Source organism: Eurosta solidaginis, chromosome 1 (genome assembly GCF_040869045.1).
Source record: "Eurosta solidaginis isolate ZX-2024a chromosome 1, ASM4086904v1, whole genome shotgun sequence".
NCBI classification, from domain to species: domain Eukaryota; kingdom Metazoa; phylum Arthropoda; class Insecta; order Diptera; family Tephritidae; genus Eurosta; species Eurosta solidaginis.
In genome coordinates this window covers 55,179,498-55,206,868 of record NC_090319.1, presented here as the reverse complement: position 1 = coordinate 55,206,868, position 27,371 = coordinate 55,179,498, and the positions used below count along the sequence as shown (strand labels likewise).

The window sequence follows — 27,371 nt, the reverse complement described above, 5'->3', positions numbered from 1 at the left end:
ATTTTGTTTTATTTTTGTTATCTTTAATTTAATTTAATTTTATTTTATTATGGCTAATTTTATTACATTTTATATTGATTATATTTTATATTGATTTATATTTAATGTTATTCGATTTTATTTTATATAATTCTATATATTTTATCCAATTTTGTATACTTCTAGAATCTTTGGACTCAACGCCATCTTGCTCAAGAAAACGAGGAAAAACTACAATTGACATTCTTTTTGAAAAATTGACAGCGTATCAGAAAAACAACAGAAGCGGGATGAGGAGCTGAAACAATTATGGAGGAGAACATTAAACAAAAACAAATTAATTCCGAGAAACGAATAGAAATTGAGAGAAAAAAATTAAGTCTATTTGAATCCCTTATAGATGTCCTCAAAAAATGATCATTTTAATTCAATAACATTTTCTATTTGGCGCATTAATATCCAACATATTAATGATAAACTGTTCTGTGGCTTTGTCAAATTTGTAACGTGCATAGAACTCATCATCATCTAATTCAAATGGATCACTTCGCAATTTGTAAGTTTTTATTTTTCTATTTAGATCTAGATCGTCCAGAATTTCAAACTCACGCTCAATATGCTCCATTTTTCCTTTTATACAGCTCTTTTCCAACAACTCGTAAAATATAATAGTTGCGACTTAATTCATAGCTGCCGAAACTATATTTTAATTTTGAACTTGGCAAGAAAAGTCGAAACTAAGCCAACTATGAATAGCTTTAGCAGCAACTTAAAATAGTTACGACTTAGGTGCAAACTAAATATGACTATGACTGCGTTCGTTCAGATAGAAATAAGAATAAGTTAATTATCTATATATAAAGGGCTCCGTGTAACGGAGCACCATTGTTCTTTTTGTAGTGAATGGTGATCGTTTTATTATTAACATTGGAAGGTAAACACCGTGTCTCACAGCGGAAAAGTGGTAAAAAAGCGTTTCCGTGGCTCACAACGGAAAAGTGTAAAAATAGGCGTATTCGTGGCTAAAACAGCGAGTAAAAACTATCAAATTTGTGTGTGTCTTAAAAAAAATCTACAAAAAGCGTACTCGTGGCTAAAACGGCGAGAAACAATATTAAAAACACCGTGGGAATTGACAGGGCACGAATCGCTGATTCCCAGTCGGAAAAAGCGAGAAAAGTACAAACAATATACAACAATGTACAAGGAAAACAGCTAAGACGATCAAAAGCTGAGGAGATATCAAAATCTCTAACAAAACTACAAAAAGATATAGACACCAACCACAAAAAACTCATGGCAGATGGCATTAACAATAGCGATTACTTCAAAAGAAATGTGTACAAGGATACTACATCAAAAATATATGAAGTAGTACGAAGTCTTAAAAGGGCTCTTTCAGACGAAGTTGTCATTCAACTATGTGATAAACCTAAGTCCATCATCACGTGTGAACCAAAATCGAAAGCAGTAAACAATCAATTTCAATTTTTTTATGAATTGAAGATCTCAAAGAACTGTTTAATGAGAATCTAACGGAGGATAGGCAAATAAAGTTTTGCGAGTCTTCGTAAAATCACATCAAAATGTTTTACGAAAATGAAATAGCAAAAAGTTTGAACGATGGAATAGAAGAAAAATATAAGGAAATTAAAAAACAATATTTTAAAGTTATTGCCTCTAGAAAGAGTTCAGTTAAAAAAGAATCTGAGCACAAACTAATGTATCGTCCTAACTTGGAATTAGAAAAATTAAAAATTCCAGCATTTTATGACGAGATAATAGAATGGACCAATTTTTACAACGTGCTTCAAGATATGGTACACAAAAATGAGCAATTATCAAGCTCAGAAAGAATGTTACGGCTTCGTTTTTGCGCAAAAGGAGAAACTGCCAGACTGATACAGCATTTGCAAATATCAGCTGAAAATTATGAAGCAGCATGGGGCCTTCTTAAACAAAGGTACGAGAATAAACGCACTCTGTTCACAACACGCTTCTACGCTAATCTTTTAATAATACAGACGTGCTTCGGAAAACGGTTGTGTTAGAAAAAAAAGGTGGTAGGACGATGAAAATTGATTTTAAAATTGTGAAAGTTGTGTTAATAAAATATTCAAGTATTGTGTGTGTAAAAGTGCTTTAACTAGACGTAAACCAGATTTATAAAATACATTTTGCTGTTAACGCTGGGTAAGTTCTGTGAAGCATTGGTTGTTGTTGGTGTTTTTTGCAAGATGGCCGGCGTGGCGGCGTCGGTGGTAAGGGACGGAGACGACGAGGACAGGACAAGAACACGGACTCGGACTTGGAATTAGGATGGTTAGATTACAGGAATGTTAACAAAAGGACAAGTTATAAGAAAAGACAAAACAAAAAGACTGAATTAGATTTGACTGAGAGACAAAGACTTAAACAAGAACATGAAGAAAGATCTAAACAAATTAAGACGGAAAATAGTAACGGGACTTACATATATTCTGTTCGGCCGGGGTGCGTCTGAAACCGGCAGTGGGTAGGCGCACACGGGTCGATCTCGAAATGGATGGTTCACTCAAAAAGAAACGAATAAGAACACAAGAGGATTTTCCTCGTTATAATGGGTGAACTTTATTAGATAAAAGTAAAATAACGTGGGTACAATGTTACCTGAATATCTTGTTGAAAACAGTGGAGATCGCTGGCGGCAGATGTTAGCTGGTTGGCTGTTAGAATCCAAGTGGCCGGTTGTATTGAAAGCTACAACCGTTGACCCGCAAAATCCTCCGTTTTGGAGGGGAAAGGCACCCACACATCAACCCCGACGTGCATATGCATGAGTGCTGACAAAAAGCACACATACGCGTGCATGTACATGCATGCACATGCATGTGGCGGTGATGGTGTGGGTGGTTATAAATTAAAACGAGTATCGATTTGCAGAGTTGTATTGGGGGGATCACAATCAGATACGGAAAAGTTAGGCATCCTGCCTAAACATGCCGGCCCCCTTGCGATACGCAACATCGTTTTACCCCCACCGATCTCCGCCCGCTGAAAAGCAACGAGGAAAACGTTTGCATTAAAACTAAACTTAACCTAAATCGCGTATTTCGCCAGCGTCGCGGGTGACCGGGAGTCCTGCCCGACTTGCGCAGCATGCCACCTAAGCTAGGATGAAAAATAAACATTAGAAGTGGAGGAAAGTGAATATTTCTTGCCTTTGGTTATACATAATTCTTAGATATTGTAACGAATTTACTGCAAATGCTCTTATTTGCAATCTACTGCCAACGTTCGTATCGCTAAACTGTTGAATAAATAACTCCAATTTGTAATAATGCAAAATGGCCTTTATTAAAGTACTTCACAATAACAAACTGTGCAACGAATAGCTTGCTGAATAACCACACTGATTGATAGCTCAATGAAACTCTACTACTCAAAATAACACTGCTATTGCTCGCTAGATATCGTCTTAATCAAACTGCTTGACAACTCAAATCAAACTGAATTTCTTCTTACTCGCCTGCACCGCTTTTATAGTTTACGCTGCATACTTCTAGGCTCTTCGATTTCCAGAAGTTACTAGTTGTTTCGGCTACAACATCGCCAGCCACAACTACGTGCACAAATTATTGCCCTCTCTTGTGACCACTGAGATAAGATATATGCATGTGTTTGTGCATTGCCGCTCCGCTGCTCGTATACGTACATATGTGTAGACGCAATTATTTATTCGTTTATGTAAACACATAAAGATTGAATTATTGATGTGAATGTTTGTAGTTTACAGTCTCTCGCGCGCACATAGCCGTATAAGTAAATGCATCTGTGTGTGACATCTCTCTGGGCTGCCTTATATATGTGTATACTTGATTTGATTATTAACGTAAATACTGCTTGGCATGGCCTTAGCATCGCCTTAGTGATGGGATAACTTAGGGGTGGTAATATCCGTGACAATATATATAGAATCCATGAAGTGATATGACGTAGAAGGTCAATCGTGCTGGACGAAGAGGCCGAGGTCACCGTTCCAGACTGGCAAAAAATTTTTTTTGCTGGATGGAGAGGCCGAGGTCTCCGTTCCAGATTCGCATTATTTTTTTTGGTTGGACGAAGAGGCCGAAGTCTCCGTTCCAGACTCGCATTTTTTTTTTGTTTAGGTTTTTCTGGGCTGGACGAAGAGGCCGAGGTCTCCGTTCCAGCGTCTAACGTATAATGTCGCTCTCGGGGCGACTGCATTCTGTTCGACGAGGTGTGGCATCTTGTGGATGTGTAGGGGCGAGTGGCCGTGAGGTTGGTTGGGTGAGGCTTGTTCTCGCGATAGTGCATGAACTCTAATTAGGTATTAGATTGTTAGTGCTGTTGGAATGGACGTTATTTCGAGCAGATTATGCATATTTAACAAAACCAGAAAGGTTGCGGGGCGTGGGCGGTTGGAACGGACGTGATTCCAAGCCACCCACCCAAATCATTGCGTATTTAAGGTAGTCAGTACATATTTTATAATTGCGTGGAGCGATTCACCCTTATCACTGTCTTGCGGTGCTTGGAAGCGAAAAATTTTCTTTTCAGAGAAGCGTGAAAAGCCAACGAAATGATGCATTTAATTCTGGGCGAAAGCTCATGACGAATAGCGAAAATCGTCATTAAATTCGAAAATCCACCAACAGCATGTGCTGATATGAAGGGGTTGAAAATTCTAGGTGGTTTAAAATGAATATTAAATACCATTTCACCAAGCAGATTTGTGTTATTTGCTGTCGTCTGACATGAATTTCCAGATTTACGAAGCTTTTCACGACGCATTCTATATGCACGTACCATTATGCTAAAAGTTACGTACCAATGTACCACCCTGTCGCATGTTTCTTTTCTTTTTTGATAGAGCTGATGTGGTGAATTTGTAGCATGCGAATGTATAGACATTATGTATTTTTGTCATGCTAACTGGCGCACTAGTGCCGTAGGAAAGTTAATTTTGTTTCTCATTTCGGGATTTTGTAATGTCGGGATTCTTCCATGTCGGGACTCTTGCCTTTTGAGACTCGGACGCTTGATTCCGGAGTGTTCATGATGTTTGTTGTTGAAATCAACAAGTCCTGCCCCCAGCCCAAAAAGAAAACCAGGCAGTATCGACGGCAAAAAAAAAAACAAAAAAAAAAAAAAAATCAAAAAAATGAAAATGCGAGCATGATTAATTTTGAATCGGATTTTGCCTTTATCTTTGTGCGTCAGTATGTTTTGGGACTGCCCGAGGGGTCAGTATGGATCAAAAAAGGGACCGATCCCGGTTTGGTTTCTATTGCGGGTTTTCGGTACCAGCGTGCGTCATTTCACGCAGCACTAAGACAAGATCGGCAAATATACATATGTACATACATACGTTGGTTATACATATCCCAGCGGCAGCGGACAGAACCAACGAACATCCATACACACGCCGTGTATTGAATGGAAAAATTCCTATGAATTGAAACAACGGGATTACATCTAACGATTTTTTCCCGTTGCGTTTTCTTTCATTTCCTACAGCGTCAGGCGTGCGTACGCATATCACGACAAAAGTGGCTGCTTTTGCCATTACATGTTCTTACGCTATTGTAGAAGGAGCCAACTTACGTCAACACTTGCCAAATATACCTTCAATATCTGATATAAGTGCAGCTGAAATATTAGGCTCACTCATTTACCAAGCGGTGAGTCAAATCTTGACTTTTTTCATCTAGGCAGTGAAAAAAAACAAAAAAAACCTCACTCATTATTATCAATTGAATTTGTATCCTCATCCCTGGTCGACCAAATATGTACATATTGGGCCGCTTGTGCACATTACTTCACACATATATGTATACATAGAAACCCAAAGGGCGCGGAAAAAAAACGACACTGTCCGTCCACAACAACCGTGTGGGGGGGAGATTCGCAGCTGGACAGAGAAGGCTGAAAAGCGTGGCAGTGTGCAAAACACAACTGTGGAAGCAGGTAAAGTCTTTGCTGATTTTTGGTGAAGTGCGTTTAAGGCCATAGCATGCTTTACCTGGTGCTGGTTTTAATTTTTTTTTTCCAAGCGACACTGGCAAATAATGCACTACAAAGTTATGTGTGCTTACTCATTGTTCTTTTTCTTTTAGGTAGATTTTGGACACAGAAAAAAAACGAGAAGCGTTGTAACGTTTGTTTTGTGATTGATGAAGAGGTCAAGGGAACTTAAGATAATCGGTAAGTGCATGCAACAGCCTGCCTATTATTGTGTGATATTATATTGATCGGTTTCTTCTTCTTCGGTTTGTTCTTTCAGGTATGGCGAACTTAAGTAATATGTCAGAGACTGACGAGTATTCGGTACGACGTATTGTGGCTAGGCGCGTTGCTAATGGTCGCACCGAGTACTACATTGGGTGGGAGAATTCATGGGAGCCGGCGGAGAACTTGAATTGCCCCGCGATGCTTGCGGCATTTGAGGAGGCAGCGAAGATGGAACAGGGTAAGCTCTAGGTTTGATTAAGTTGGTCAACATTTTTTGGTATATGTGTAAGTAATTGAAATAGGCTCAACATAACCGAAATTTTGCTTTCGTGCAAGTCAACTACCTACATATAAAGACGCTCACTTACTCTGCCAGTAAAACTTATTATATTTTTTTTTTCGCCAGGAAAAGGGAAATGTGGTGCGACGGGATTTGATAGAGGGCTGGAACCCTCAACCATACTGGGAGCCACTATGACCGCAACTGAGGAGATATTGTTTCTTATCCAGTGGAAAGGTGAGGAGACCGAGCTGGTGCCGGCTGACCGGGCAAATGTTGAGTGTCCCCAGCTTGTGATCAAGTTTTACCAGGAGCGGCTACAATGGGAGTAGGTAGGTCCCATGTGCACACAATTGTACATACAACATATGTGCATATGGATGATGCGGTTTGATTGCAAATAATTTTGTTTCGGTGCTGAAATAGCAGCACACGAGATCGCGATGGATGCGGTTGTAATTGGGTTACAACACGATGTGGACATGAACTAGGGTCCTCTTTTTTATGTTGAGCGTTGAACGCTATATCAGTTTTCTTTTGTGTTTATGCGCGGCAATGAATATTTAGAATTAATAAAAGTAAGAAGCTTTTACTCCTTAAACGAATTGATGTCTTTCTTTTGTGACCGACTAGCAAATTTCATTTGAAGTCGCTTTGGAGACAATCGAGTTTTAGGCTATAAAAAATGTTCTTGTAATAATAAATATATCGCCGAATATCTTCAGTAAGCCCACTAGGGTATTAGTTTTGAGTATGCGTTCTGGCGCTGCCATAAGTGTGAGAACAGCTCGGCTTAGACGGCTACATCCCAAAAGGTTTCCTATTCTTCTTTATCCTTGAGTATTACAAAACGGGTCATAGCCTTTTGCGTCATAGCATTTTGCACGCGAGGAGCAAAAGAGCCTAATGTGTGTGTACACACCAACAAACCCACCCTTTGGTATGTGCTAAAGTAGTATTAGCCAGACCATCATGTTAGCAGAACATTCATCCTGCAGAAGGCAAATCATAACTCGCAAATTTTTCCGCAACAGCAGTAGACCGCTTGATGCAATAAATCGTCTGCATTTATACAGAATTTTTGTTAAATCACCGTGCCCAACTCACTAACTACATAGCTACTATAAGCATATATATGTATGTATTGCCATAAGGTACGCATTAGGGTGTCTCGTACAAACAAAATGATTGAGTCTTCAACTGAATCATTTCTTTATGGCTTGCGACTCATAGAAATGGTGTTGCTCTTTTTTTCATATCTACACAAAGGAGTGTATTGGTGCAATTGAGGGAGTAATGGGGTGTAACATTTTGTAAATTTATATTAATATGGCTGCGGGATGTCTGGGTATTCTCCCTGTCGTAGCACCTCCCGCCACTATTAAATACCAGTGGGTTATAAGGGAAACTTTGCGTCAGTCTGCTACTTCCCCCCACCAGTAGTAAGGGGTAGCAGATACTGCGTGAAGTAATAGCAACAACCAAATTAATAGCTATTGGTAGCAACATAACCTCGTTCAAGTCTGGCACAAGTGATAAGGGTATCAGTTACTGTTCTGGGTAAGGGAGCTTTCGCCATAGGCTACAGATATTGAATGTATGAGAGTATAAGGGCATACATAAACAGTAGTTGAAAAAAGTATTCTAACTAAAAGTATTCTTACTAACGTCCACTTGAAGGTTTTCTGTGGTACTAACTAACGATAGGGTATACGGAGACCACTTCAAAACAGTTAAATTTTATGTACTGTGTTATGAAAAATAAGGGAGTATGAAATGCGCTGGCATGAGCTCAGGGTTGTGCACATTTTCAATAGCAATTGCTGGTGATGCCGCATTGCTTGGCCAGCATCCCTGTAGCGAATATATGAAAAGGATTGAATTTACCTGGTCGTGTGTGACAAGTGGCACAGTAGCACCTCGTTCGTCTCATACCCTTCAACATACCAACAGCCGCATGGATCTTTTAATCTTCTGTATTTGTGTTTGCTGATTATGGTCAGCGCGGAAGCGGTCATGTCCGTCTTCTTGTGTGCGTTTGTTTGTTAGTTAGAGGTAGAGGGAGGTTTGTGTGAAGAGTTGTCATCGACTTACATACCTAACTCCATGTACTATTGAATGTATATGTCCATATGTGTGTATTGATGGTTCGAGCTAAAGGTTTCGAACGGACGTTGAATATCGCATCTCCAATTCCTGTGTCTAGTGAGAAGTTTATAGTAATGTTGTATATGCACGACAAAAGCGTTCTCCTATTCGTACATGATGTGATCCGGAATAGAGAGAAGGTATAGCAGATATATGAATACTCTTTTTACAAGGTATGCGTATCCCCTAGTTCCCCTACTTTCCTAATCCTATTCGCCTGTTAAGATCTATTGGTTTAAAAGGAGTGAACTTCAGGCCTGGCTCCCAAACAACTAATTTTTTTTGAAGCCTGTCGATTTTGAGACGGAAGTTCCGATGGTGGACCCTCACATTAGCGATTGGGTGGTAGGAGGAATTTGATAAATTGGGTTGCCCTCGTGCTTTGGCCGAGTGCGTAGGTGTTCTGTGATCCTCGCTCTGGGTGAGCGAGTGAACTTGGGTTGATTTGCTGGGAATTAAGAAAGATAATGGGCTGAAAGCCTTTAGGTTCTGTGGCAGATCGGTTCGCCCTTCTGCGGTAGGCTTTTATGGTGTCCTCGTTATGGGATAACGAGTGAATGGGGTTGTTTCTGGTGTCCTCGCTCGGGGCGAGCGAGTGAATTGTGGGGTTTTCTGTTCAGGGGGCCCCGGTTAGCATTGTTAAAAAAAAACATAGAGAGAAAAAAAAAAATCTTTTTGTTTGCGAGCTTTTGGTAAGCTCTCCCGTATCTTCGTGCGTCTTGCTCCATTTCCCCATTGCCCACCAGTAGTCAGGTTTAGGATTCCCTCCGGTAGACTCGACACGAGACCGGGGGTAAAGATCAAAAAAGAGAAGATGTAGGATCGCCCTCCGGTAGACTCGCACCATCACGAGACCGGGGGGTTGATTATAATTAGGGCCTCGGGAGAGACACAAGCTTAGGGATAGCGGGGCATCACGGCGCGTGGTTGAACGCGTCTTCATGTCCCGCGCTCCCTTTCCCCATTGCCATCGCGTAGTACGTTTAAGGATTCCCCTCCGGTAGACTCGCACCATCACGAGACCGGGGGGTTGATTATAACATATGGCTCGGGAGAAACGCAGGCCTAGGGATAGAGAGACACGAAGACGCGGGTTCCTTAATATGCTTTCCATGCCATCACCAACCGTGGGACTCTGATTTTAGGTAGTCGGGGGAAATAGAATTTTGGTTTTGGGGTTTTGTAAGGCGGAATTTGGCCCCTTACCTTTCATCCTCTTTGTCGTGGGACGGAAGGAGTACCAATTTCGTAATTGGTCTAGTGGTTTGTCCCCTTGCCGTATCCAGTTCGACTACTCGAACTCGGTTATCGGGGCCATAGTGAAGATTGGCTATCCGACCTAGTCTCCATTCGTTGGGAGGTAGATTATCCTCCTTAATGACGACTAGGTCCCCCGATTTGAGATTTGTGGATGCTTTCACTTAACGCGCTTCTGTAATTCGGTGAGCTGCAAACGGTGGAAGACTGAGTATAAGGTTTGATGCAGCGCCTTAAGTTTCTCCCATCGATTGACGAGTGAAGCGCGATTCTCGCTGACGTCGATCTCGGGTGGTGCTAATAGGTGCCCTCCAACGAGGAAATGTCCTGGCGTAAGTGGCTCCAAGTTAGACGGCTCGTTGGAGGAGGGGCTTAACGGTCGAGAATTGAGACAGGACTCGATTCGACAAAGTAGGATGCTGAACTCTTCAAGGGTAAATTTGTGATCCAAAGCGATCTTTTTGAAGTGGTTCCTGAAGCTTTTGACTCCTGCCTCATAGCCCTCCCATGTGAGGAGCTCCTGGAGGTATGAAATGCCATGTCGGGTTTTGGTGACTGTACTTGGATCGAGTTTGGTTGCGAGCGTCCGCCAGGAAAGCTTTGAGTTCCGAGCGGAGAGCTCCGGAGGCTCCGACAAAGTTGGTTCCGTTGTCGGAGTAGATATTCTTTGGACATCCTCGCCGAGCAACAAAACTATCGAAAGCTGCCAGGAATGCGGCAGTGCTGAGGTCACTAGTGGCTTCCAGATGAATCGCTCGTGTGGAAAAACACACGAAAAAGCAGACATAACCTTTGGATAGTCGACACCCTCTACCGCGGTAACTTTTGATGTCGAAGGGTCCAGCGAAGTCGACTCCCGTATTCGTGAATGCACGGCTGAGGGTCGTGCGTTCGCGAGGGAGAATACCCATAAGTTGGGTCTGAGCACGCTTTCGGTGTATAGTGCAAACTTTGCAATTATGAATGGTTGCCCTAATCATGGTTTTGATGTTAGGTATCCAGTATTGGGTGCGTATCAGACGTAACATGAGTTGGTTTTCCCCATGCATACTTTGTTGATGAAACATTAGGACTGTCAGACGGGATAACCGGCAGTTGTATGGGAGGAGGATTGGGTGGCGTTCATTAAAAGCTAAGTCCTTTGACGCCACGAGTCGCCCTCCTACTCGAAGTAGGGATTAAGTACGAGTATTGCACTTTTCCCGGCAATTGGTTTTCCGGCCTTTAGATCATTATATTCGGAATTGTAATGTTGCTTCTGATAGATTTTAATTCAAAGTCGTGTAGTGGCCTTAACTTCGTCAGGGGAGATTAAGTGCGACATGACATGGAATGAATTTTTTGTTTCGGGGTAAGTTCTTCGGTAGAACCTCATAACGTATGAGAGCACCCGTAAAGCCCTAGGTAGGTCCGAAAAACGTTGGAGAACATCGGTAGTATTTACTGTTGTTGTTGCGCAGGTCTTCGCCCTCTTTTCCTCTACGGAGGTAATGTAGTCACTTTCTTGTGCTGGCCATTGGGAAGTGTCTTCTTGCAGCCAAGAAGGTCCCTGCCACCACAACAAATTGTTGACCAACTCAGACGCCGGTAATCCTCTGCTACCTAAATCTGCTGGGTTGGACTCTGAGTTCACGTGCAACCAGTCCTTATTTCCGACCATGTCGATGATCTTGGTGATCCGATGTGCGACGAAGGTTGACCAGGAACAAGGCGGTTTCCTTATCCATGCGAGGACGATCGTTGAATCCGTCCACAGGTGAACTCTCACCGGTCCCAATTTAAGGTTCCTGAAAATTGATTCGGTGATTTCCGCTAACAGCACGGCTCCGCAAAGTTCCAATCGTGGAAGAGACAGGGTTTTCACCGGGGCTACTCGGGTCTTTGCTAGCATTAGGTTTGTCCAGATGTCGTTATCCGTTTTCACGCGCATGTACACGGCTGCTGCGTAAGCCTTCTCGGATGCGTCACAAAATCCATGGATCTCGATGTCGGTTCCTGGAGAAAAGTTGACCCATCTAGGTATCCTGATTTTATCGATTTCATGGTATTGGTCGGTGAAGGTTTTCCATCGTTCTAGCGTACTGCTCGATACTGGGTCGTCCCAAGCGGTGCCTTCTAACCAAATACTCTGCATGAGTGTTTTTGCCACAATGACCATTGGCGCAAGCCAGCCTAAAGGGTCGAAAAGTTTGGCGATAGTGGATAGGACTGCTCGTTTGGTGATGTTTTCGCCATTTTCTAGGGTTCCTGCCTTGAAATAAAATACGTCTGAGTGAGCGTTCCATCGTATTCCCAGGGCCTTTACCGAACTAGCTTCTTCGAACGCTAAGAAATCCTCGCTGAGCAAATCCGTTTTTGGGATGTCCTTTAGAATTTCTTTACAATTTGAAGTCCACTTGCGTAATGGAAAGCCAGCTGAGTGTAGGGCTTCGCGAATCTCGTTTAATGGTTGGCGGTATAGTCTCCATCGTAAGATAAGGATGGGTAGATCGGCTTGTAGAACTGGGCCTGGGAGGAGAATATCGTTTAGGCTATTACCGTTGGCCGTAGGGCTCGAGGCATTAAATACTACGCGTTTCTTTGTAGTTGTACTTTCCGCTTTAATAACGGCGTGGTGCGGCAGGAAGTAATGATCCGAATCATCGGATGTGATATTCTTTTTTAACCTTCCCATATGTCCGAGCGTTTCATATTCTGACAACACTCGAACATACTCTTTACCTAAATCTGGATTTTTTATTAGCCGCCCCTCATTCCGGAAGAATTGAGAGCATGTGCGTTTCAGGGACGGTCCTAAAATATTGTTATTAGGGTAATCCTGCCTGAATGGTAGTGATACGGTGTATCTTCCATCTTCATCACGTTTCGTTGTTTCTTTAAATAATTGTTCGCAGTACCTTTCATCTTCATTTAATATTTTCTTTTTGGGTACATTTTCTACCTCCCAGAAAGCTTTGAGTTGGTTGTCTAACGCAACCTCGTTGTAGAAAGACATAATGCTCTTCGTTGGATTCGGTGATTCGATACGACCGGTTAGTATCCAACCGAACACTGTCTCTTGGGCTAAGAGTGTGTTTAGCACATTCTTTTTTATACCGCTCATTATAATGTGGGGATATATGCCTCCGCCAAGTATGAGGTCTACGTCTTCATTGACGTAGAACCTCTTGTCTGCCAGAACCAAATCTGGGAATGCCTGCATAGTCATTGTGTTGATATGGCAGGATGGAAGATTCCCCGTGAGTTTGGCTAGAACTAGAACGGGTGTAGTCAGGCTGAAGCAGGGGTCCACTGGTGAACGTAATTCGATTTTGGACGCTTCTTTCACCTGCGCTGACAACGCATTTGTGATGCCTGAAACTTGGGCATGCATTTTCGTCGCTGGCAAATTGATTCTGCGTTTCAGTCTTTCTGTTATAAAAGAACATTCAGACCCAGAATCAATTAATGCCCGCGCGGAGAAGTCGGTACCATTATGGTGAATATGTACGCGAGCAGTTCCTAATAGCACGCCTGTGCTGGAATTGGCATGGCAGGATTTGACATTCTGGTTCGCAGAGGAAGGTGGTTGTCCCGATTCCTGTCTTTTCCGTGCCTGTGCCGAAGTTGATGGGGCATTATCCGCATCTTTGAAAGGATTGCGCCCCGCCGGTTGCTGAAGTGTGTCCGCATGCAGGAGCGTGTGCTGACGAGAGTGGCATTTGGAACAGCTGTACGAACTGGTGCACCTCGTCACTGTGTGTCCTGGGGATAAACAGTTCAACCAGCCACTTGTGGATTTAACGAATTTGATCCTTTCTACCGGGGCTAAATCGCAAAAACGTGAACAGTTGCGTAATCTGTGCTCCGTAGATTTGCACATTTTACACATTGATTTTGTTGATTGCTTGGATACTTTTGTTTGAAAAGCACCAAGTCTTTTTGTAGGGGTCTCCGTCGATTGGCGCGACGCGTTTGACTTTTGCACTTTAGAAGTGGCATTCCCTGTAAAACCGCACACGGTTTCAAGTGTCTGAAAACGATTTGACAAGAATTTGTCCATATCCTCCCACTTGGATATGTCCGTTTTGTGGTCAATGCTCTGCTCCCATAGAGCCAGCGTATTTTCAGGTAATTTTGTCGAACATAAATAAGTAATAATCGCATCCTAATTTGAAACATCGATCTGATGTGTTTTTAAGGATGCCAAACAATTATTTATGTCGCGCTGTAAGGTTTTGATTGAGCTGCCGCACTCGCTATCTATCTTTTTTAGATTAAATAGAATTTGTAGTTGTGAGTTCTCGAGAATCCGCTTATTCTCGTATCTCTCACATAGATTTCTCCAGGCTGTTTCGAAGCCTTCATTTGTCAAAGGACATTTCTTGACAATGTCCTTTGCCTCACCTTGGGTTTTTTGGTTAAGGTGGATTAACTTTTCTACCGGGCTTAAGCGACTGTTATTTTTATAGATGGCCGTGAACAGGTCACGAAACGTTGGCCAAGATAGGTAGTCGCCCTTGAATACCTCAGTATCGCAAGCTGGCAGGCGGATACTGTGTTCACGCGCACGATCTCCTTCAGGTCGAGCCTGACTATCTCTTTCCTGCTTCAATTTGGCCTGAAGTTCAGCCATGTTCGACATGCATCGCAAGAATACGGCATATGCAGCTTTATGCTTGATCTTGACCGCTGCAATTTTCTTTGCGTCGAGCGTGTCAGAGCCAAGCAACTCCTCTAGGGCGTTCTCTCCTTTTTCCCACTTGGCTTGCAACTCTTTTTGCTGTATTGCAAGAGTGTGTACAGTGTGCAGAGCCGCATTGATATCATTAAAATCGGCCTCGAATTCGATTATTCGATCGGCCAATCTAATGTAAGAATCCATGTTCATGGTTGAAAAATTTGTGGACAAATTGAGTGAGGAATGTAAATTTGTATGAACCTGTTCGAATCACCCAACCAACAACTATTAAATTACGCAAAATTTTAGTTATTACTCCTAATTTGTTTATTTTGTCTGACTTTGCAGAGTATTTGTGCTGTAAAACAGGAAGTAGGGGAAGCAACACCAATGTGTACTGTGTAAATAAAGGGGCCACTCGTCACTTCCAAGTTAAATTGTATTGTATAATAAGTGCGCGCGCTGGTATGAACTCGACGAAAAGTGTAAAAACGTGTGATAGATCTTGTGCAAAAACGAAGCAACTATGTAACAAAAATTTATTAGAAAAACTAGTGAAATTAACGTGATGCAAAAAGAAAATTTAAATCGAATGGCGTGAAATTTTATGTGAAAGTGGGGTTATGTGTACCTCTTCCTTGTGCTGTGTCCGGAGAGCCTTACCGCTGGTGGTGGGACAGACCAGATAGTCACAAGGAATTAAAAACGTTAATGTTACGCGTTTGGACTTCTTTTTCTTTTCGTCACTAATCTTTTTACACTTTTCGCACTTAATAACAAATCACTACGCGTGTGGCACTAAGAATATTTATTTTTTACTCGGTTTTATATATTTTTTATAACAAAAAAAAAATTGTGGCAAGAAATATTGCACTTACTTTTGTTTGGCGATGTTCTGGTTTGGCGTGGAAAGTAGCTTGTGTGCTGCAGTGGCTTCCGCTGGCTGTCGCTTGCTCAGTGTTTTGACGCTGTTGTGAAATAGTAAACGTTCAAACTATTTGTGGTATAGCTGTTGGTTGTGGCAAAATTCTCCCGATAGCTTTTTATGGCAATTTCTGTAATTTTGGTGCGGACAGCTATGATCTTATGTTGTGTGGACTGTATATGCGCTTTAATTCCTTTCTCGGGGAGAAGGACCAAATGTTCGGCCGGGGTGCGTCTGAAACCGGCAGTGGGTAGGCGCACACGGGTCGATCTCGAAATGGATGGTTCACTCGAAAAGAAACGAATAAGAACACAAGAGGATTTTCCTCGTTATAATGGGTGAACTTTATTAGATAAAAGTAAAATAACGTGGGTACAATGTTACCTGAATATCTTGTTGAAAACAGTGGAGATCGCTGGCGGCAGATGTTAGCTGGTTGGCTGTTAGAATCCAAGTGGCCGGTTGTATTGAAAGCTACAACCGTTGACCCGCAAAATCCTTCGTTTTGGAGGGGAAAGGCACCCACACATCAACCCCGACGTGCATATGCATGAGTGCTGACAAAAAGCACACATACGCGTGCATGTACATGCATGCACATGCATGTGGCGGTGATGGTGTGGGTGGTTATAAATTAAAACGAGTACCGAGTATCGATTTGCAGAGTTGCATTGGGGGGATCGCAATCAGATACGGAAAAGTTAGGCATCCTGCCTAAACATATTCCGTTACAAGGCATGATAGTGCTAAAAGGCACGTTTGCCAAGATGGCGGCAAAAAATGAGGATAGCAAAAATAAAAAAAAACGGATGAATTCAAAGTAAATACAGTAGGTGACAACGTGAATGATACAAAGGACAAAGAAAAAGAAGAAAATTCAGAGGAAATGGTAAATATGATGCAATATCAGGATATTGCTCAATCCCAAGTAATAAGTTAGGTAGCCATAAGTGCCCAGGCAGTTATTTCTGCAAAAGAACAAAGTGTAAGGCAACCCTTATGAAGTGTTGAGTGACCATAACATCAATCATTAAATATTAACCACGTCAATCTTTTTGACCACACCAATCACTCACAATGAGGGTTACCTTAACAAACGTCACTTTGAATGACGCCAATTAAATTACGCGCATTGAAGCTGAACGGTCGTGCCTGTCTCGTGAAAATTAATTAAATTAAATATACACATATAAGTGTAGTAGTTTTATATTTTAAAAAAATAACTTTATTAAATAAAGCATTAAAACATTGTATCACAATACGAGTGAACATTTTGTTTTCATTACAATCACAAGTTAGTGTGTGTGTAGACCATTGAGTAACCAACAAATTTTCCACAGCTTTATACGTGTTGCGAAGCTGCATGTCTGCAGCGTGTGCAATGTTAAGCGTAAGAAAAGAGATGACCACGATGGTCATTTTACAAAAGCAAGAGTGAAATGTATAGTGAGAATAAAGAGAGGGGTAGTACCCAGGTAAAGAAAAGAAGTACTGAAATATACAAAAAGAATCATGGCGGTGACTTCTGTGTTTTAATGGACACGTCAGAGTGTAGTTTCATTAATAATGATAAAATGAGAAATGGATTGTTTTTGTGGGAGAAAATAAGACGCTTTCAAATTCCAGGAATTAAAACAAGATCGATCGGCAAATCGCTTTATACAATTATTTTCGAAACTTATGACTATGCAAATGCGTGTGTGCTTAATGAAGAATTAAATGCCAATTTGAGACCGTATATTCCAAAGAATTCTATTGAAACAATAGGTGTGGCTAGAAATATACCACTTTTGTTCACCGATAGGAGTTAAAAGAAAATATTGTGAGTGTAAGGTAACGTCGGTGATGCGTATTACCAAAAGGGACCCTAACAATAAAGAAAGTTTCATTCCAACGTACATTGTGAAAGTTGCTTTTGAGGGAAATGAGTGTCTTGAAGCAGTACTGTCACTAGGTATAAAGATAGAAGAAGCTTGTCCATTCATTGCTCGAGTCATTGTTCGCAAGTTAGACAAAGAAGGGCTCAAATTGTATGAAGGGATAGTAAAGAAGACCAGAGAAGTCCAAAGGCTAACGGATATAACAGACTGTCTGGATCAGCACTGCCAGACATTAAAAGCAGTGGTTGAAAAGGAACAAATGTATAAAAAATAAAAAGCCACAAGCATATAAAGCTAGCTCATTAACCACCAAATAACCATACAAACAATGCAAATATTGTAAAATAAATGGTCACGTAATTACAGAATGCCGAAAATTCAAAGGAATCCCGCTAGAGGAAAGACGAAAATACATCACAGAAGCAAAAATTTGCTTCAAATGCTTAAATCACAACTACCAAGAGCGCTGCAAAAGTAATGCCAAGTGCAGAATTTGCCAAAGAAATCATAATGAACTGCTTCATCCAGAAGTTGAGGAAAATAAAAACTTTCGTGACTCCTCCAAGACATCAATGTCAACAAAGATGGACTTAAATAAAGTAATTCCAGCTACTGCTCAAATAAAAGCTGAAGCAGCAAATGGCGACTACGTAATTCCAGCATTAATTGATTAAGGTTCACAAGTAACAACAATATCTGAAGAAGCAGCACAAATATTATATAAAGGATTACGTTGATGCGCATTGGATGCCACATAATTCTTTAAAATGTATTGAAAAATTTATTTTTATCAAGATCGTTTAAACGAGAAATGTGATTACCCAAAGCGGACTACTAAGCTTATGTGACATTGATTGTATTTGAAACTAAGGTTTTTGTTTTAATAAATTTATAATGATAAATGTAAGTATAGAAAATTGCGCTAGAGATAAAATCACCTCACGCCAATGAGGTAAAATCAGGCATGCTTAACGAACGAAACGATATCATTTCGTTACGATAATCAACGTTAATAAACGAAACGAAGTCATTTCGTTTCGTTTATTAACGTTGATTATCGTAACAAAATGATATCGTTTCGTTCGTTAAGCATGCCTGGGTAAAATACTCGAATGACAGCTGTTAAGTATGTATGCAATGGCACCACTGCCGATATGTCAACGCATTTTAAAAGAGTGACATATCGGCAGTGAGCTGGCAATGCCGTCATTCCCATTGGAATGTTATAAGGGGATTGTAATGGCACCCTAAGTCAATCAATCTCATCACATCAAAAATCTAGCAGCTGATGTTCTAATTGACCGAACACGCTCGCACGGGCGAATGCAACCCGGTGCGAGCGTGGCTCGGCCATTATAATTTTGGAAGCTGAAAATTTATTTTTACGAGAAATAAAAGTACGTGTTGAAAAATCTAAAAGGCATTATTTTATTGAGTGCCATAACCGCAAGATCCTGCATATATTACATACTTAAATAAATTGGAAATCAAACGAGGTAATTATACAAGACTCTGTGAAGTTATATAAGACTTTCTGAGAGATGGGATGGTACATGGCGACCGTGCCATCGGGCCACACGGCATGGTGTACAAAATGGCGGATTTACCAGTGTCGGCTTCAGATTGCACAAAGCTTCTAGAATTTCATATAGAAGTATTTCAATTCCTAAATTAGGAAGAGGTAACTGAAATTCGATTGGTCTGGCGAAGAATAAATGTCAATGAGAGATAGGATGGTACAGGATTGTGAAAATTTGGAATGATAAATTCGATATAGTGACGCGCATACATCTAGCCAGACGCATTTTTAAAGAGATCAGCGACAAACAAATTATAATATATGTATTATAAAGTGTACAAGTTCAAGTTAATACAACTTAAGTGTATTTCTATAAATATATATATTCGTTTATACTCTGTCGGAAACCTTTGTAAAGGTAACCAGTACCAGAACGTGAGTAGCATCAGCTCCTATAAAAATGGAGCTCGGCACAAGTGTAACATACAAGTGACATACATACATTCGTACTATTTAGTTATGCATGCTTTGTATGTACCTCCTCTGCCAAGAGCTAAAGAGTTCGACTCCCTGTCTTGAGTGATGCTCAAGTCAGTAGTTTTAAACTCCAAAGAATTACAGATGAAATAACAAAGTTGTCTTTCGATAAATTTAAATCAAAGTGAAAATTCGTCACTGGCGCAGTCGATTTTAAGAACCTACGCACTGCATTAAAATATGCATAGGTTATATTGAAATAACAGAATTAAAGAAGTATTACCCGCAAACAGTTAAATAAAAAAGGACAAAACTTTAAACTTTAAGAAAATTCGAACGGTTAAATTACTTGTTGCAACACCACCTTACATTTAAAACAAGAAGTGTGGCAACACTAAAATGAGAATGACAACCATAAATGAAAGGACAACCATTTTGTAATGCGGACGTATATCGACGCCAGAACGACTGAATTCAACAAACATTTTTCTTTTTTATTCCTTTTAACGGAAAACTAAAGTAAGAACATGTTTTATTAGATTATGGAAATATTGTAACCATTTTTCTTTTATTAAACAGTTTTTCAAAGCTTCTGTAAACACAAATTTGCGTTTTTATTTCTGGTGTGACAGTTGCTCTTAAAAGTTGGTGGACCAACATTACTTATTTTGTAAAACCAATGTGCGTGAAAAAATGTTCACCTTCAACGACCTCTAATCAAATGGGATTTCAATTAATAAAGCTCTGAGTGACATTCGTACATACAAACATACAGTGCAGCTCTCACAAGTGAAGCAAATTTTGCATGTGTGATAACGAAGTTAATGAGCTTTGTCAGCAGTTGTCGTGTATGAGCGTAGTAACTACTCCAGCTACCTCGCCACCAAAAATAGTCAACCTAAGAGAAGTAATACAGGTGAGTGGACGAGCAGCGAAGCCACTTGCTGAATTAGCATCATTATCATTAATAATGGCTGAAGCTAACCAAAGAAGAGAACGAACCGTACAAAGCATTAAGTTGCTTGCTCCGTTCGATGGCAACAGAAACTATTTGGCGATGTTTATTGATTGTTTGAATGCGCTAATACCAGCATCGACAGCTCTAACAGAAGAGGAAAACCCATTTTATTTTCAGTGCATAGTAATCACTCTTCGTGGGCCAGCATTAGACGTACAGAAAAGAGAGCAAGCTACGACACGGGAAATATTGAGAACACTTTTAATTGATGACTTTGCCGACCCCACTCCAGTTACTACTTTGATCTTGTTAGTAAATAAAATTTAAAGGTAGTGTAAGACAACTGTGTGAGGAAATAAATTCGGAGGTTTGTAAAATTAAAGATAACATAAAACTAAAAGGGACTAATGCATCAACGATACATTTTTTGAGCACTGAACCTACACAAATTTGCTTAAAAACTCTTAAGAGAGAATTACCATTTCACTTAGTCGCTTTAATTAATGCTAATATGGTCACAGACGTAAAATCCGCTATTCGAATTTTAAGAGAAAACGATGTTTACGACAATGTTGTATCAGAAAAAAATACAAAAATTAAACTAAACAACCAGCAACCTAACAGTTTTCGAAATTCAAATGCATATGCTACTTCAGCTAATTATAATAACTTTAATAATGCTCAACAATATTCTTCTTTAACTAATAGTTTTACAGATATGCAACGATATCAACCTAATGTTCATGAGTTTCGTAACAATCATCAAACGCCGTATCACAATGCCCGCTTTAGCTATAACTCACAAAGTTAACCCCATAATACACAATTTAATAGTAATACCATTAATAGTAACCGATTGCAAAGCTCACGCAATAACCCAGTAGTCCATTCACAACAAATATGTAATATTACAATATACAAACCAATCTAGAATTAGGCGTTTCGGTGTTCCCATACCTATGGAACAGGATAATGAGAACTTTCGGCTAGAGGCCTCGGATACTTACCAAAAATAGAATTAGTATTTGAAAATCGCCCTTTTAAGTTTCTCGTTGATACAGGATCATCGGTAAGTTTAGTTAGGCCTAATATTTTTAGAACAAAAGTGGTGAAAATAAATTCCATCACGTTAACAACTGTAACAGGGCAGATAACCTTAAACCAAACTCAAAAGGTATATAATAAAGGAGAAAAAATGTATTTGGCATTCTACGTTTTCGATTTTTCAACCAAATATGATGGATTGTTGGGCTACGATATACTTAAGCAACTGAACGCTAAAATTGACATCGTTCGCGGGTGTATAATTATAAACGATTCTACTTATACATTTTTAGATCAGGCTGATTCAAAGCCATGCGTATTTTTAGAAAATTTCGATGTGACTGATAGTGTAATGGCACCTTTAGTCGACCAATTTCACCACATCAAATATACAAAAATATAACCATGCGTCAAGCATTAAACTGCATCAGCTGATGATCAAGAATGCGACCCTGCACGCAAAAATGGATAGACATTATTATTACGTTTCCTGGAGGAAGGTTAAGACATATCATTATTATTCGTACGCTAATAAAAGTGGTGACAATTTTACAATAAATGATTACTGTAGTATATCGCACTTCTAGATTTTAAGTTAAGGTGCGACATAAACACAACTATGTATAAACCACAGCTAACTATAAGATGTAAAATAAACACAACCATGTATAAGGAAATGACGAATGAATAAAGAAGAGGAAGGGACTTCCGTTTTGGCGATTAATTAAGAACGACGTGCTTTATTCAAAACAAGATTCAATCTATCAGCATCGCCTTCGCAAGTACATTTTTGTTGAAATTTAGAGCTCAGGTGTGGAGCAAACCTACCAAATTAAAGAAATTATAAACCTTTCTAAAAGAAACTATGGGTAATCCAAGGAAAGACGTAGAAAAATCACTCGAGGCAGCCGGAGTGAAATTCCCACCATCAGCGACTTTGCAGCAATTACGCAGCTTGCTAATAGATGTTGTGGGAACCAAAGCAACGGGATCGACCAGCGCTAATTCCAATACTGCCGATATTACTAACACTGCCGATTACACCAATACTTCAGATGCCACCAATACTGCCGATGCCGCCAACTCTGCCGATGCCGTCAACTCTACCGATACCGCCAACTCTGCCGATGTCACCAATACTGCAGATGCTGGTCATATTGCAAATGCCGTCAATACAACTGATGTCGCCAATAATTATCCGGCCGTCAGTACTGAAGTCCCTATCAATACTACTGAAACAATTGAAATTGACAATGCCGTTGAAAATCTCAAAAGACATCGAGCTTGCTCTGCCTAAATTTAACGAGGATGATGTATCTTATCCAGTCCATCATTTTCTTCGTGACTTTGAAGAAATTATGGACTCGTCAGGAGCAGACGACAACTTCAAGTTGCTTGCCCTCCGACGGTCCTTAACAGGGACGGCACGTGTCTTTACGACAGGGTTAAATTATGACGCATTAAGACGGGCGCTTGTAGCCGAGTTCGACATCGCGGTTTCACGCCAAGAATTTATAAAATGCTCTCGCAGCGCCGATGGAAGAAAAAAGAGGAGTCTATGCACTGCTACGTATTACATATGCAAGCGTTGGCAAAGCGTGCCAATATCTCTGAGACTGAAGTAATAGACTTTATCATCGACCCCATAGGCACCTTAGTTCCCAACGTTAAAATTTTACTGACGGCACGTACACTGGAGGAATTGAAAACGTTGATAGGCCGATATCAAAACAAATACTTTGGCACCAATATCACTGGCGCGCACGCTGGACAATCAACAACTACCGTAAAACAGCCGAGAACAACAAATCCGAAGCAACCCACTACAAAGCCAAAGTCAAACCCAATGCTTTGTTCTAATTGTTCGCGCAATGGGCATACGAAACCAACCTGCCCATATCCAATACGTCCAGATGGATCCTGTTTTCGGTGCTGGTGAATGGGACACGACCATCGCTCCTGCCCGAACCCGCCTAAGGTACTCAAACCACGAGATGAGGTAGCTTTGGTAACCGAGGACGCAGAATATGAGCAAGATGCCATAGGAGCATTCAATTTCGTAAGTTTATCATTTAAGGTAAATAGTGAGTTAGTATCTAACACGTCTTTTTCTCTCTTTGACACCTGCAGCCCGGTTAGCTTTATAAAGGCGTCACGTGTCCCAAAACAGTTGGTTGGCCAAAAGATCAGCGGATCCATATCTAAATACAAAAGTATCGGAGGAAAAAATTTGTTCATTATTAACAATGTAAAATGTAAAATTAAATTTAGAAACAAATCAAATGAAATCGAATTAACGATGACTCTCGACCGAAAACAGTTAAATCCCCGAATAGCCAGATGGGCACTGGAACTCGAGAATTATAACTACAAGATACGGCACAGGAAAGGAGCATCTATGGGTCATGTCGATGCTTTGAGCAGAAGGGAAATTGCCTCAATTATAAATACGGACGACGTGGAGTTTCAATTGCAGATTGCTCAGGAGCGTGATAAGAATATTGAATCAATACGAAGTCGCCTGGAGAATGAAGACGTACCAGAGTACGAACTAACGGACGGGCTTGTTTACAAAAAGAAACCAAATGATAAAAGAGCATTGTGTGTTCCTTGTGAAATGGAACACAACGTAATACAGGTGATACACGAGAAGTTAGGCCACTTGTCGGTGGATAAAACCCTCGACAAGCTTTCCCTTTATTATTGGTTCCCCAATATGAGAATGAAGGTAGAGAAGTACATCAGAAATTGCCTGAAATGTATCATGTACGCGACACCTCCACAAGCCAAGGAAAGAACCTTGTACACTATCCCAAAAAAACCACTGCCGTTTCATACTATCCACATTGACCACTTCGGGCCGCTTCCATCGAGTAGGTCTAAACGAAAACACGTTCTTGTGGTGGTGGATGCTTTCACGAAGTATGTCAAACTTTATCCAACTAACTCTACGAGCACTCGGGAAGTGATCGCCTCCCTTGAAAAATACTTTAATTACTACAGCCGACCAAGTAGAATCATAAGTGATAGAGGGAGGGACTTGCTTCACCTCCTTGGAATTTGGTGCCTTTCTAAAGAAGAAAAACATAAGTCACATAAAGGTTGCAGTTGCTTCTCCGCAAGCTAACGGCCAAGTCGAAAGGGTAAATAGGGTGTTGAAAGCCATGTTAGGTAAGCTAACTAATGAAATAAACCATGACGACTGGGTCAAGAAGCTACTTGAAGTGGAATATGCAATTAACAATTCAAAGCACAGTACTTCTCGCGATACACCGAGTCGGCTCCTTTTTGGTGTTGAACAAAAGGGTGTGATCGTGGATGAATAAACCGAGTTTTTCCACGACAACATATGCCCTGATGACGGACGAGACTTAGATCAAATACGTAAACATGCATCTGACTCTATCTTAGCTAGGCAGGCGTATGACCCTAAGCGGTTATCGAGTGATTATCCCCGGACCAAGACCTACAGCGTAGGTGACTACGTTGTAATCAGAAATGTTGACACGACGGTGGGTAGTAATAAAAAACGAATACCACGCTACAAGGGCCCCTATGTTATTCATAAGGCATTAGGGAATGATAGGTATGTCGTCAGAGACATTAACAATTGCCAACTGACCCAACTCCCTTATGATGGAGTGGTGGAGGCCCATCGTATCAGGATGTGGCAGCAACAACTCGAAGGGTTGCTGACGAACTGGAATGCGATTCTCTTCGATGAATTAAATAAGTTCCTCCATCATGATCGGGGTCGATCCTTTATCAGGATTGGCCGAGCTGTAAACCAGCGCCATCTAGATTTTAAGTTAAGGTGCGACATAAACACAGCTATGTATAAACCACAGCTAACTATAAGATGTAAATAAACACAACCATATATAAACCACAGCTAACTTTAAGAAGAGGAAGGGACTTCCGTTTTGGCGATTAATTAAGAACGTCGTGTTTTATTCAAAACAAGATTCAATCTAGTAGCATCGCCTTCGCAAGTACATTTTTGTTGAAATTTAGAATTGAAAAGAAATAAAACCGAGTTGTCATTCGTATTCAATCACACCGTGTTTTTTTAAAAAAAAGTATACTGAGCAATTACAAATTCTGGACGATTGCTGGTACATGGCGACCGTGACAGACAATAGTTCAAACGAGCTAGGTTTTAGACACGAACATCTGAACAGGGAAGAGGTTATAGCTTTAAAAAAAACGTTTAAATAAATACAAAAATATCTTCTATAAAGAAGGTGACTCACTTACCTTCACAAATAAAATTGAGCATAGAATTAAAACGATACATAAAGATCCTGTGTATGTACGATCCTACAGATATCGCCCAATACATAATTTAGAAGTAGATAATCAAATAAGAGAAATGCTGCAGCAGGGTATTATTTGTCACAGTAAGTCGCCATATTCCGCACCAATATGGATCGTTCCAAAAAAGTTAGATGTCACTAAAATACAAAAATGGCGAATTGTAGTCGATTATCGTAAGCTGAACGATATCACTATTAGTGACAAGTATCCAATTCCGATTATGAATGAAGTACTTGATAAGCTCGGAAAATGTATGAACTTCAGCACTATCGATTTAACAAAAGGGTTCCATCAAATTGAAATGGAACCAGCGGATAGATCTAAAACGGCCTTTTCCACACGGAGTGGACATTTTGAGTTCTTGCGTATGCACTGTCGACATTCCAAAGGCTTATGAACACAGTTTTAGATGGTTTGATCGGAAAAGTGTGCATGGTGTACTTGGACGATATTATCGTTTTTATAAAATAGATTCAATTTTGAAGTACCCATTACCAAAAACTGAAAAAGATATTAGGCAGTTCTTGGGATTAGTTGGCTTTTATAGAAAATTTATTAGAGACTGTATGTTTTGCAAGTCGTACTCTTAATGAACATTCCACGACAGAGAAGGAGGTACTAGCTATTGACTGGGCAACTAAATATTTTCGCCCATATTTACATGGAAGAAAATTTGTTATAAATATAGACCATCGACCTCTTCAATGGCTCCACAATTTAAAGGAACTGCACTCGAAATTGCAACGGTGGAAATGGAAGCTCAACGAGTTCGATACATACCAGACAAAGAAAACCACGTAGCTGATGCGTTATGACGTATAGAGCTCAAGAAGTACTATTTGGGCGAAGCTTCCTCTAATATCGCTACTATTCATTCCGCTACAGAAGACTCTGAATAGTATATTCCAATTTCAGTAAGGCCTCTTAACATTTTTAAAAGACAATTAAAACTAATAAAAAGTAATGAAAATAGTTCAAAAACAGAAGTAATATTCAAAAATAGTGTTACAACAATTAACTATATCAACTTAACTACTGATCAAACAAAAAATATAATAAAGACATTTTTAATAGGGAAAAACGTAACTATTTTCATGCCTGCTGATGAGGATTTTGTGAAATTTAAAAATATTTTCAAAACTCTTATTAACAATAGGCGTCATAAAATATTGCGAACAACTAAAGAGCTCCAAAATATTTGCGATTTTACAGATTTTAAAACAAAGATCGTCGAAATTCACTTGGTCAAGTAAGTTTTCACAAGTAAACTAATTACTTAAATTTGCGAAATCATTAAAATTAAATCTATTGATAAATTCCTAACCAATTTAACGAATCCTTGTGTCAATCGGGTATTATAACTGCAAGAATTATTTCAAATTAAGAAGATAAGAAATAAAATAAAATCGAATCTATAAATGTTTTTTAAATAAATAGTTAACAAGATAAGATAAGAAAATAAAAGTTAACAACTTATCAATCAATAATTAAGTTTCAACTCAAAGGATACACATTGTAATGGACCACGGTTTTCAGCACAATTGAACTTTTACAACATAACTATATACTCTAAATCATATCATATTGCTCAACTCATTTGCATTGCAATACACTTTCGGTATTTCGATATTGAATACCGACTGACCTACTTAGCGGCCAGCATATGTGCACTCACATTACCCTTGTCCATTCA

At 40.1% G+C, this 27,371-nt stretch overlaps 2 protein-coding genes across 8 annotated transcripts in view; one reads left to right on the top strand and one right to left on the bottom strand.

The window, feature by feature from the left end:
- The window catches only part of Pbp95 (proximal sequence element A Pbp95), a 207,234-nt gene that overhangs the window by 93,159 nt on the left and 86,704 nt on the right, over positions 1-27,371 (bottom strand). The gene's annotated exons all lie outside the window — the stretch shown is intronic.
- On the top strand, positions 5,417-7,092 carry LOC137240525 (chromobox protein homolog 1-like). 5 transcript variants are annotated; one of them, XM_067767121.1, is made up of 5 exons: positions 5,417-5,663; positions 5,824-5,949; positions 6,103-6,186; positions 6,266-6,451; positions 6,620-7,092. In XM_067767121.1, exons 3-5 carry the CDS (start codon positions 6,156-6,158, stop codon positions 6,823-6,825), a joined length of 423 nt encoding a protein of 140 aa, XP_067623222.1. In that variant the 5' UTR covers positions 5,417-5,663; positions 5,824-5,949; positions 6,103-6,155; the 3' UTR covers positions 6,826-7,092. The 5 variants fall into 5 exon arrangements, with proteins under 5 accessions (XP_067623222.1, XP_067623384.1, XP_067623303.1 ...); XM_067766980.1 differs by having other exon boundaries at positions 5,418-5,663; positions 6,099-6,186; XM_067767283.1 differs by lacking the exon at positions 5,824-5,949.

Bases quoted from the DNA above. Each gene is read 5' to 3' on its own strand.
- LOC137240525 (XM_067767283.1), top strand. From the start codon at position 6,156: ATGAAGAGGTCAAGGGAACTTAAGATAATCG. The intron at 6,187-6,265 runs GTAAGTGCATGC...TTGTTCTTTCAG, and splicing joins AAGGGAACTTAAGATAATCG to GTATGGCGAACTTAAGTAAT. The intron at 6,452-6,619 runs GTAAGCTCTAGG...TTTTTTCGCCAG, and splicing joins GGCAGCGAAGATGGAACAGG to GAAAAGGGAAATGTGGTGCG.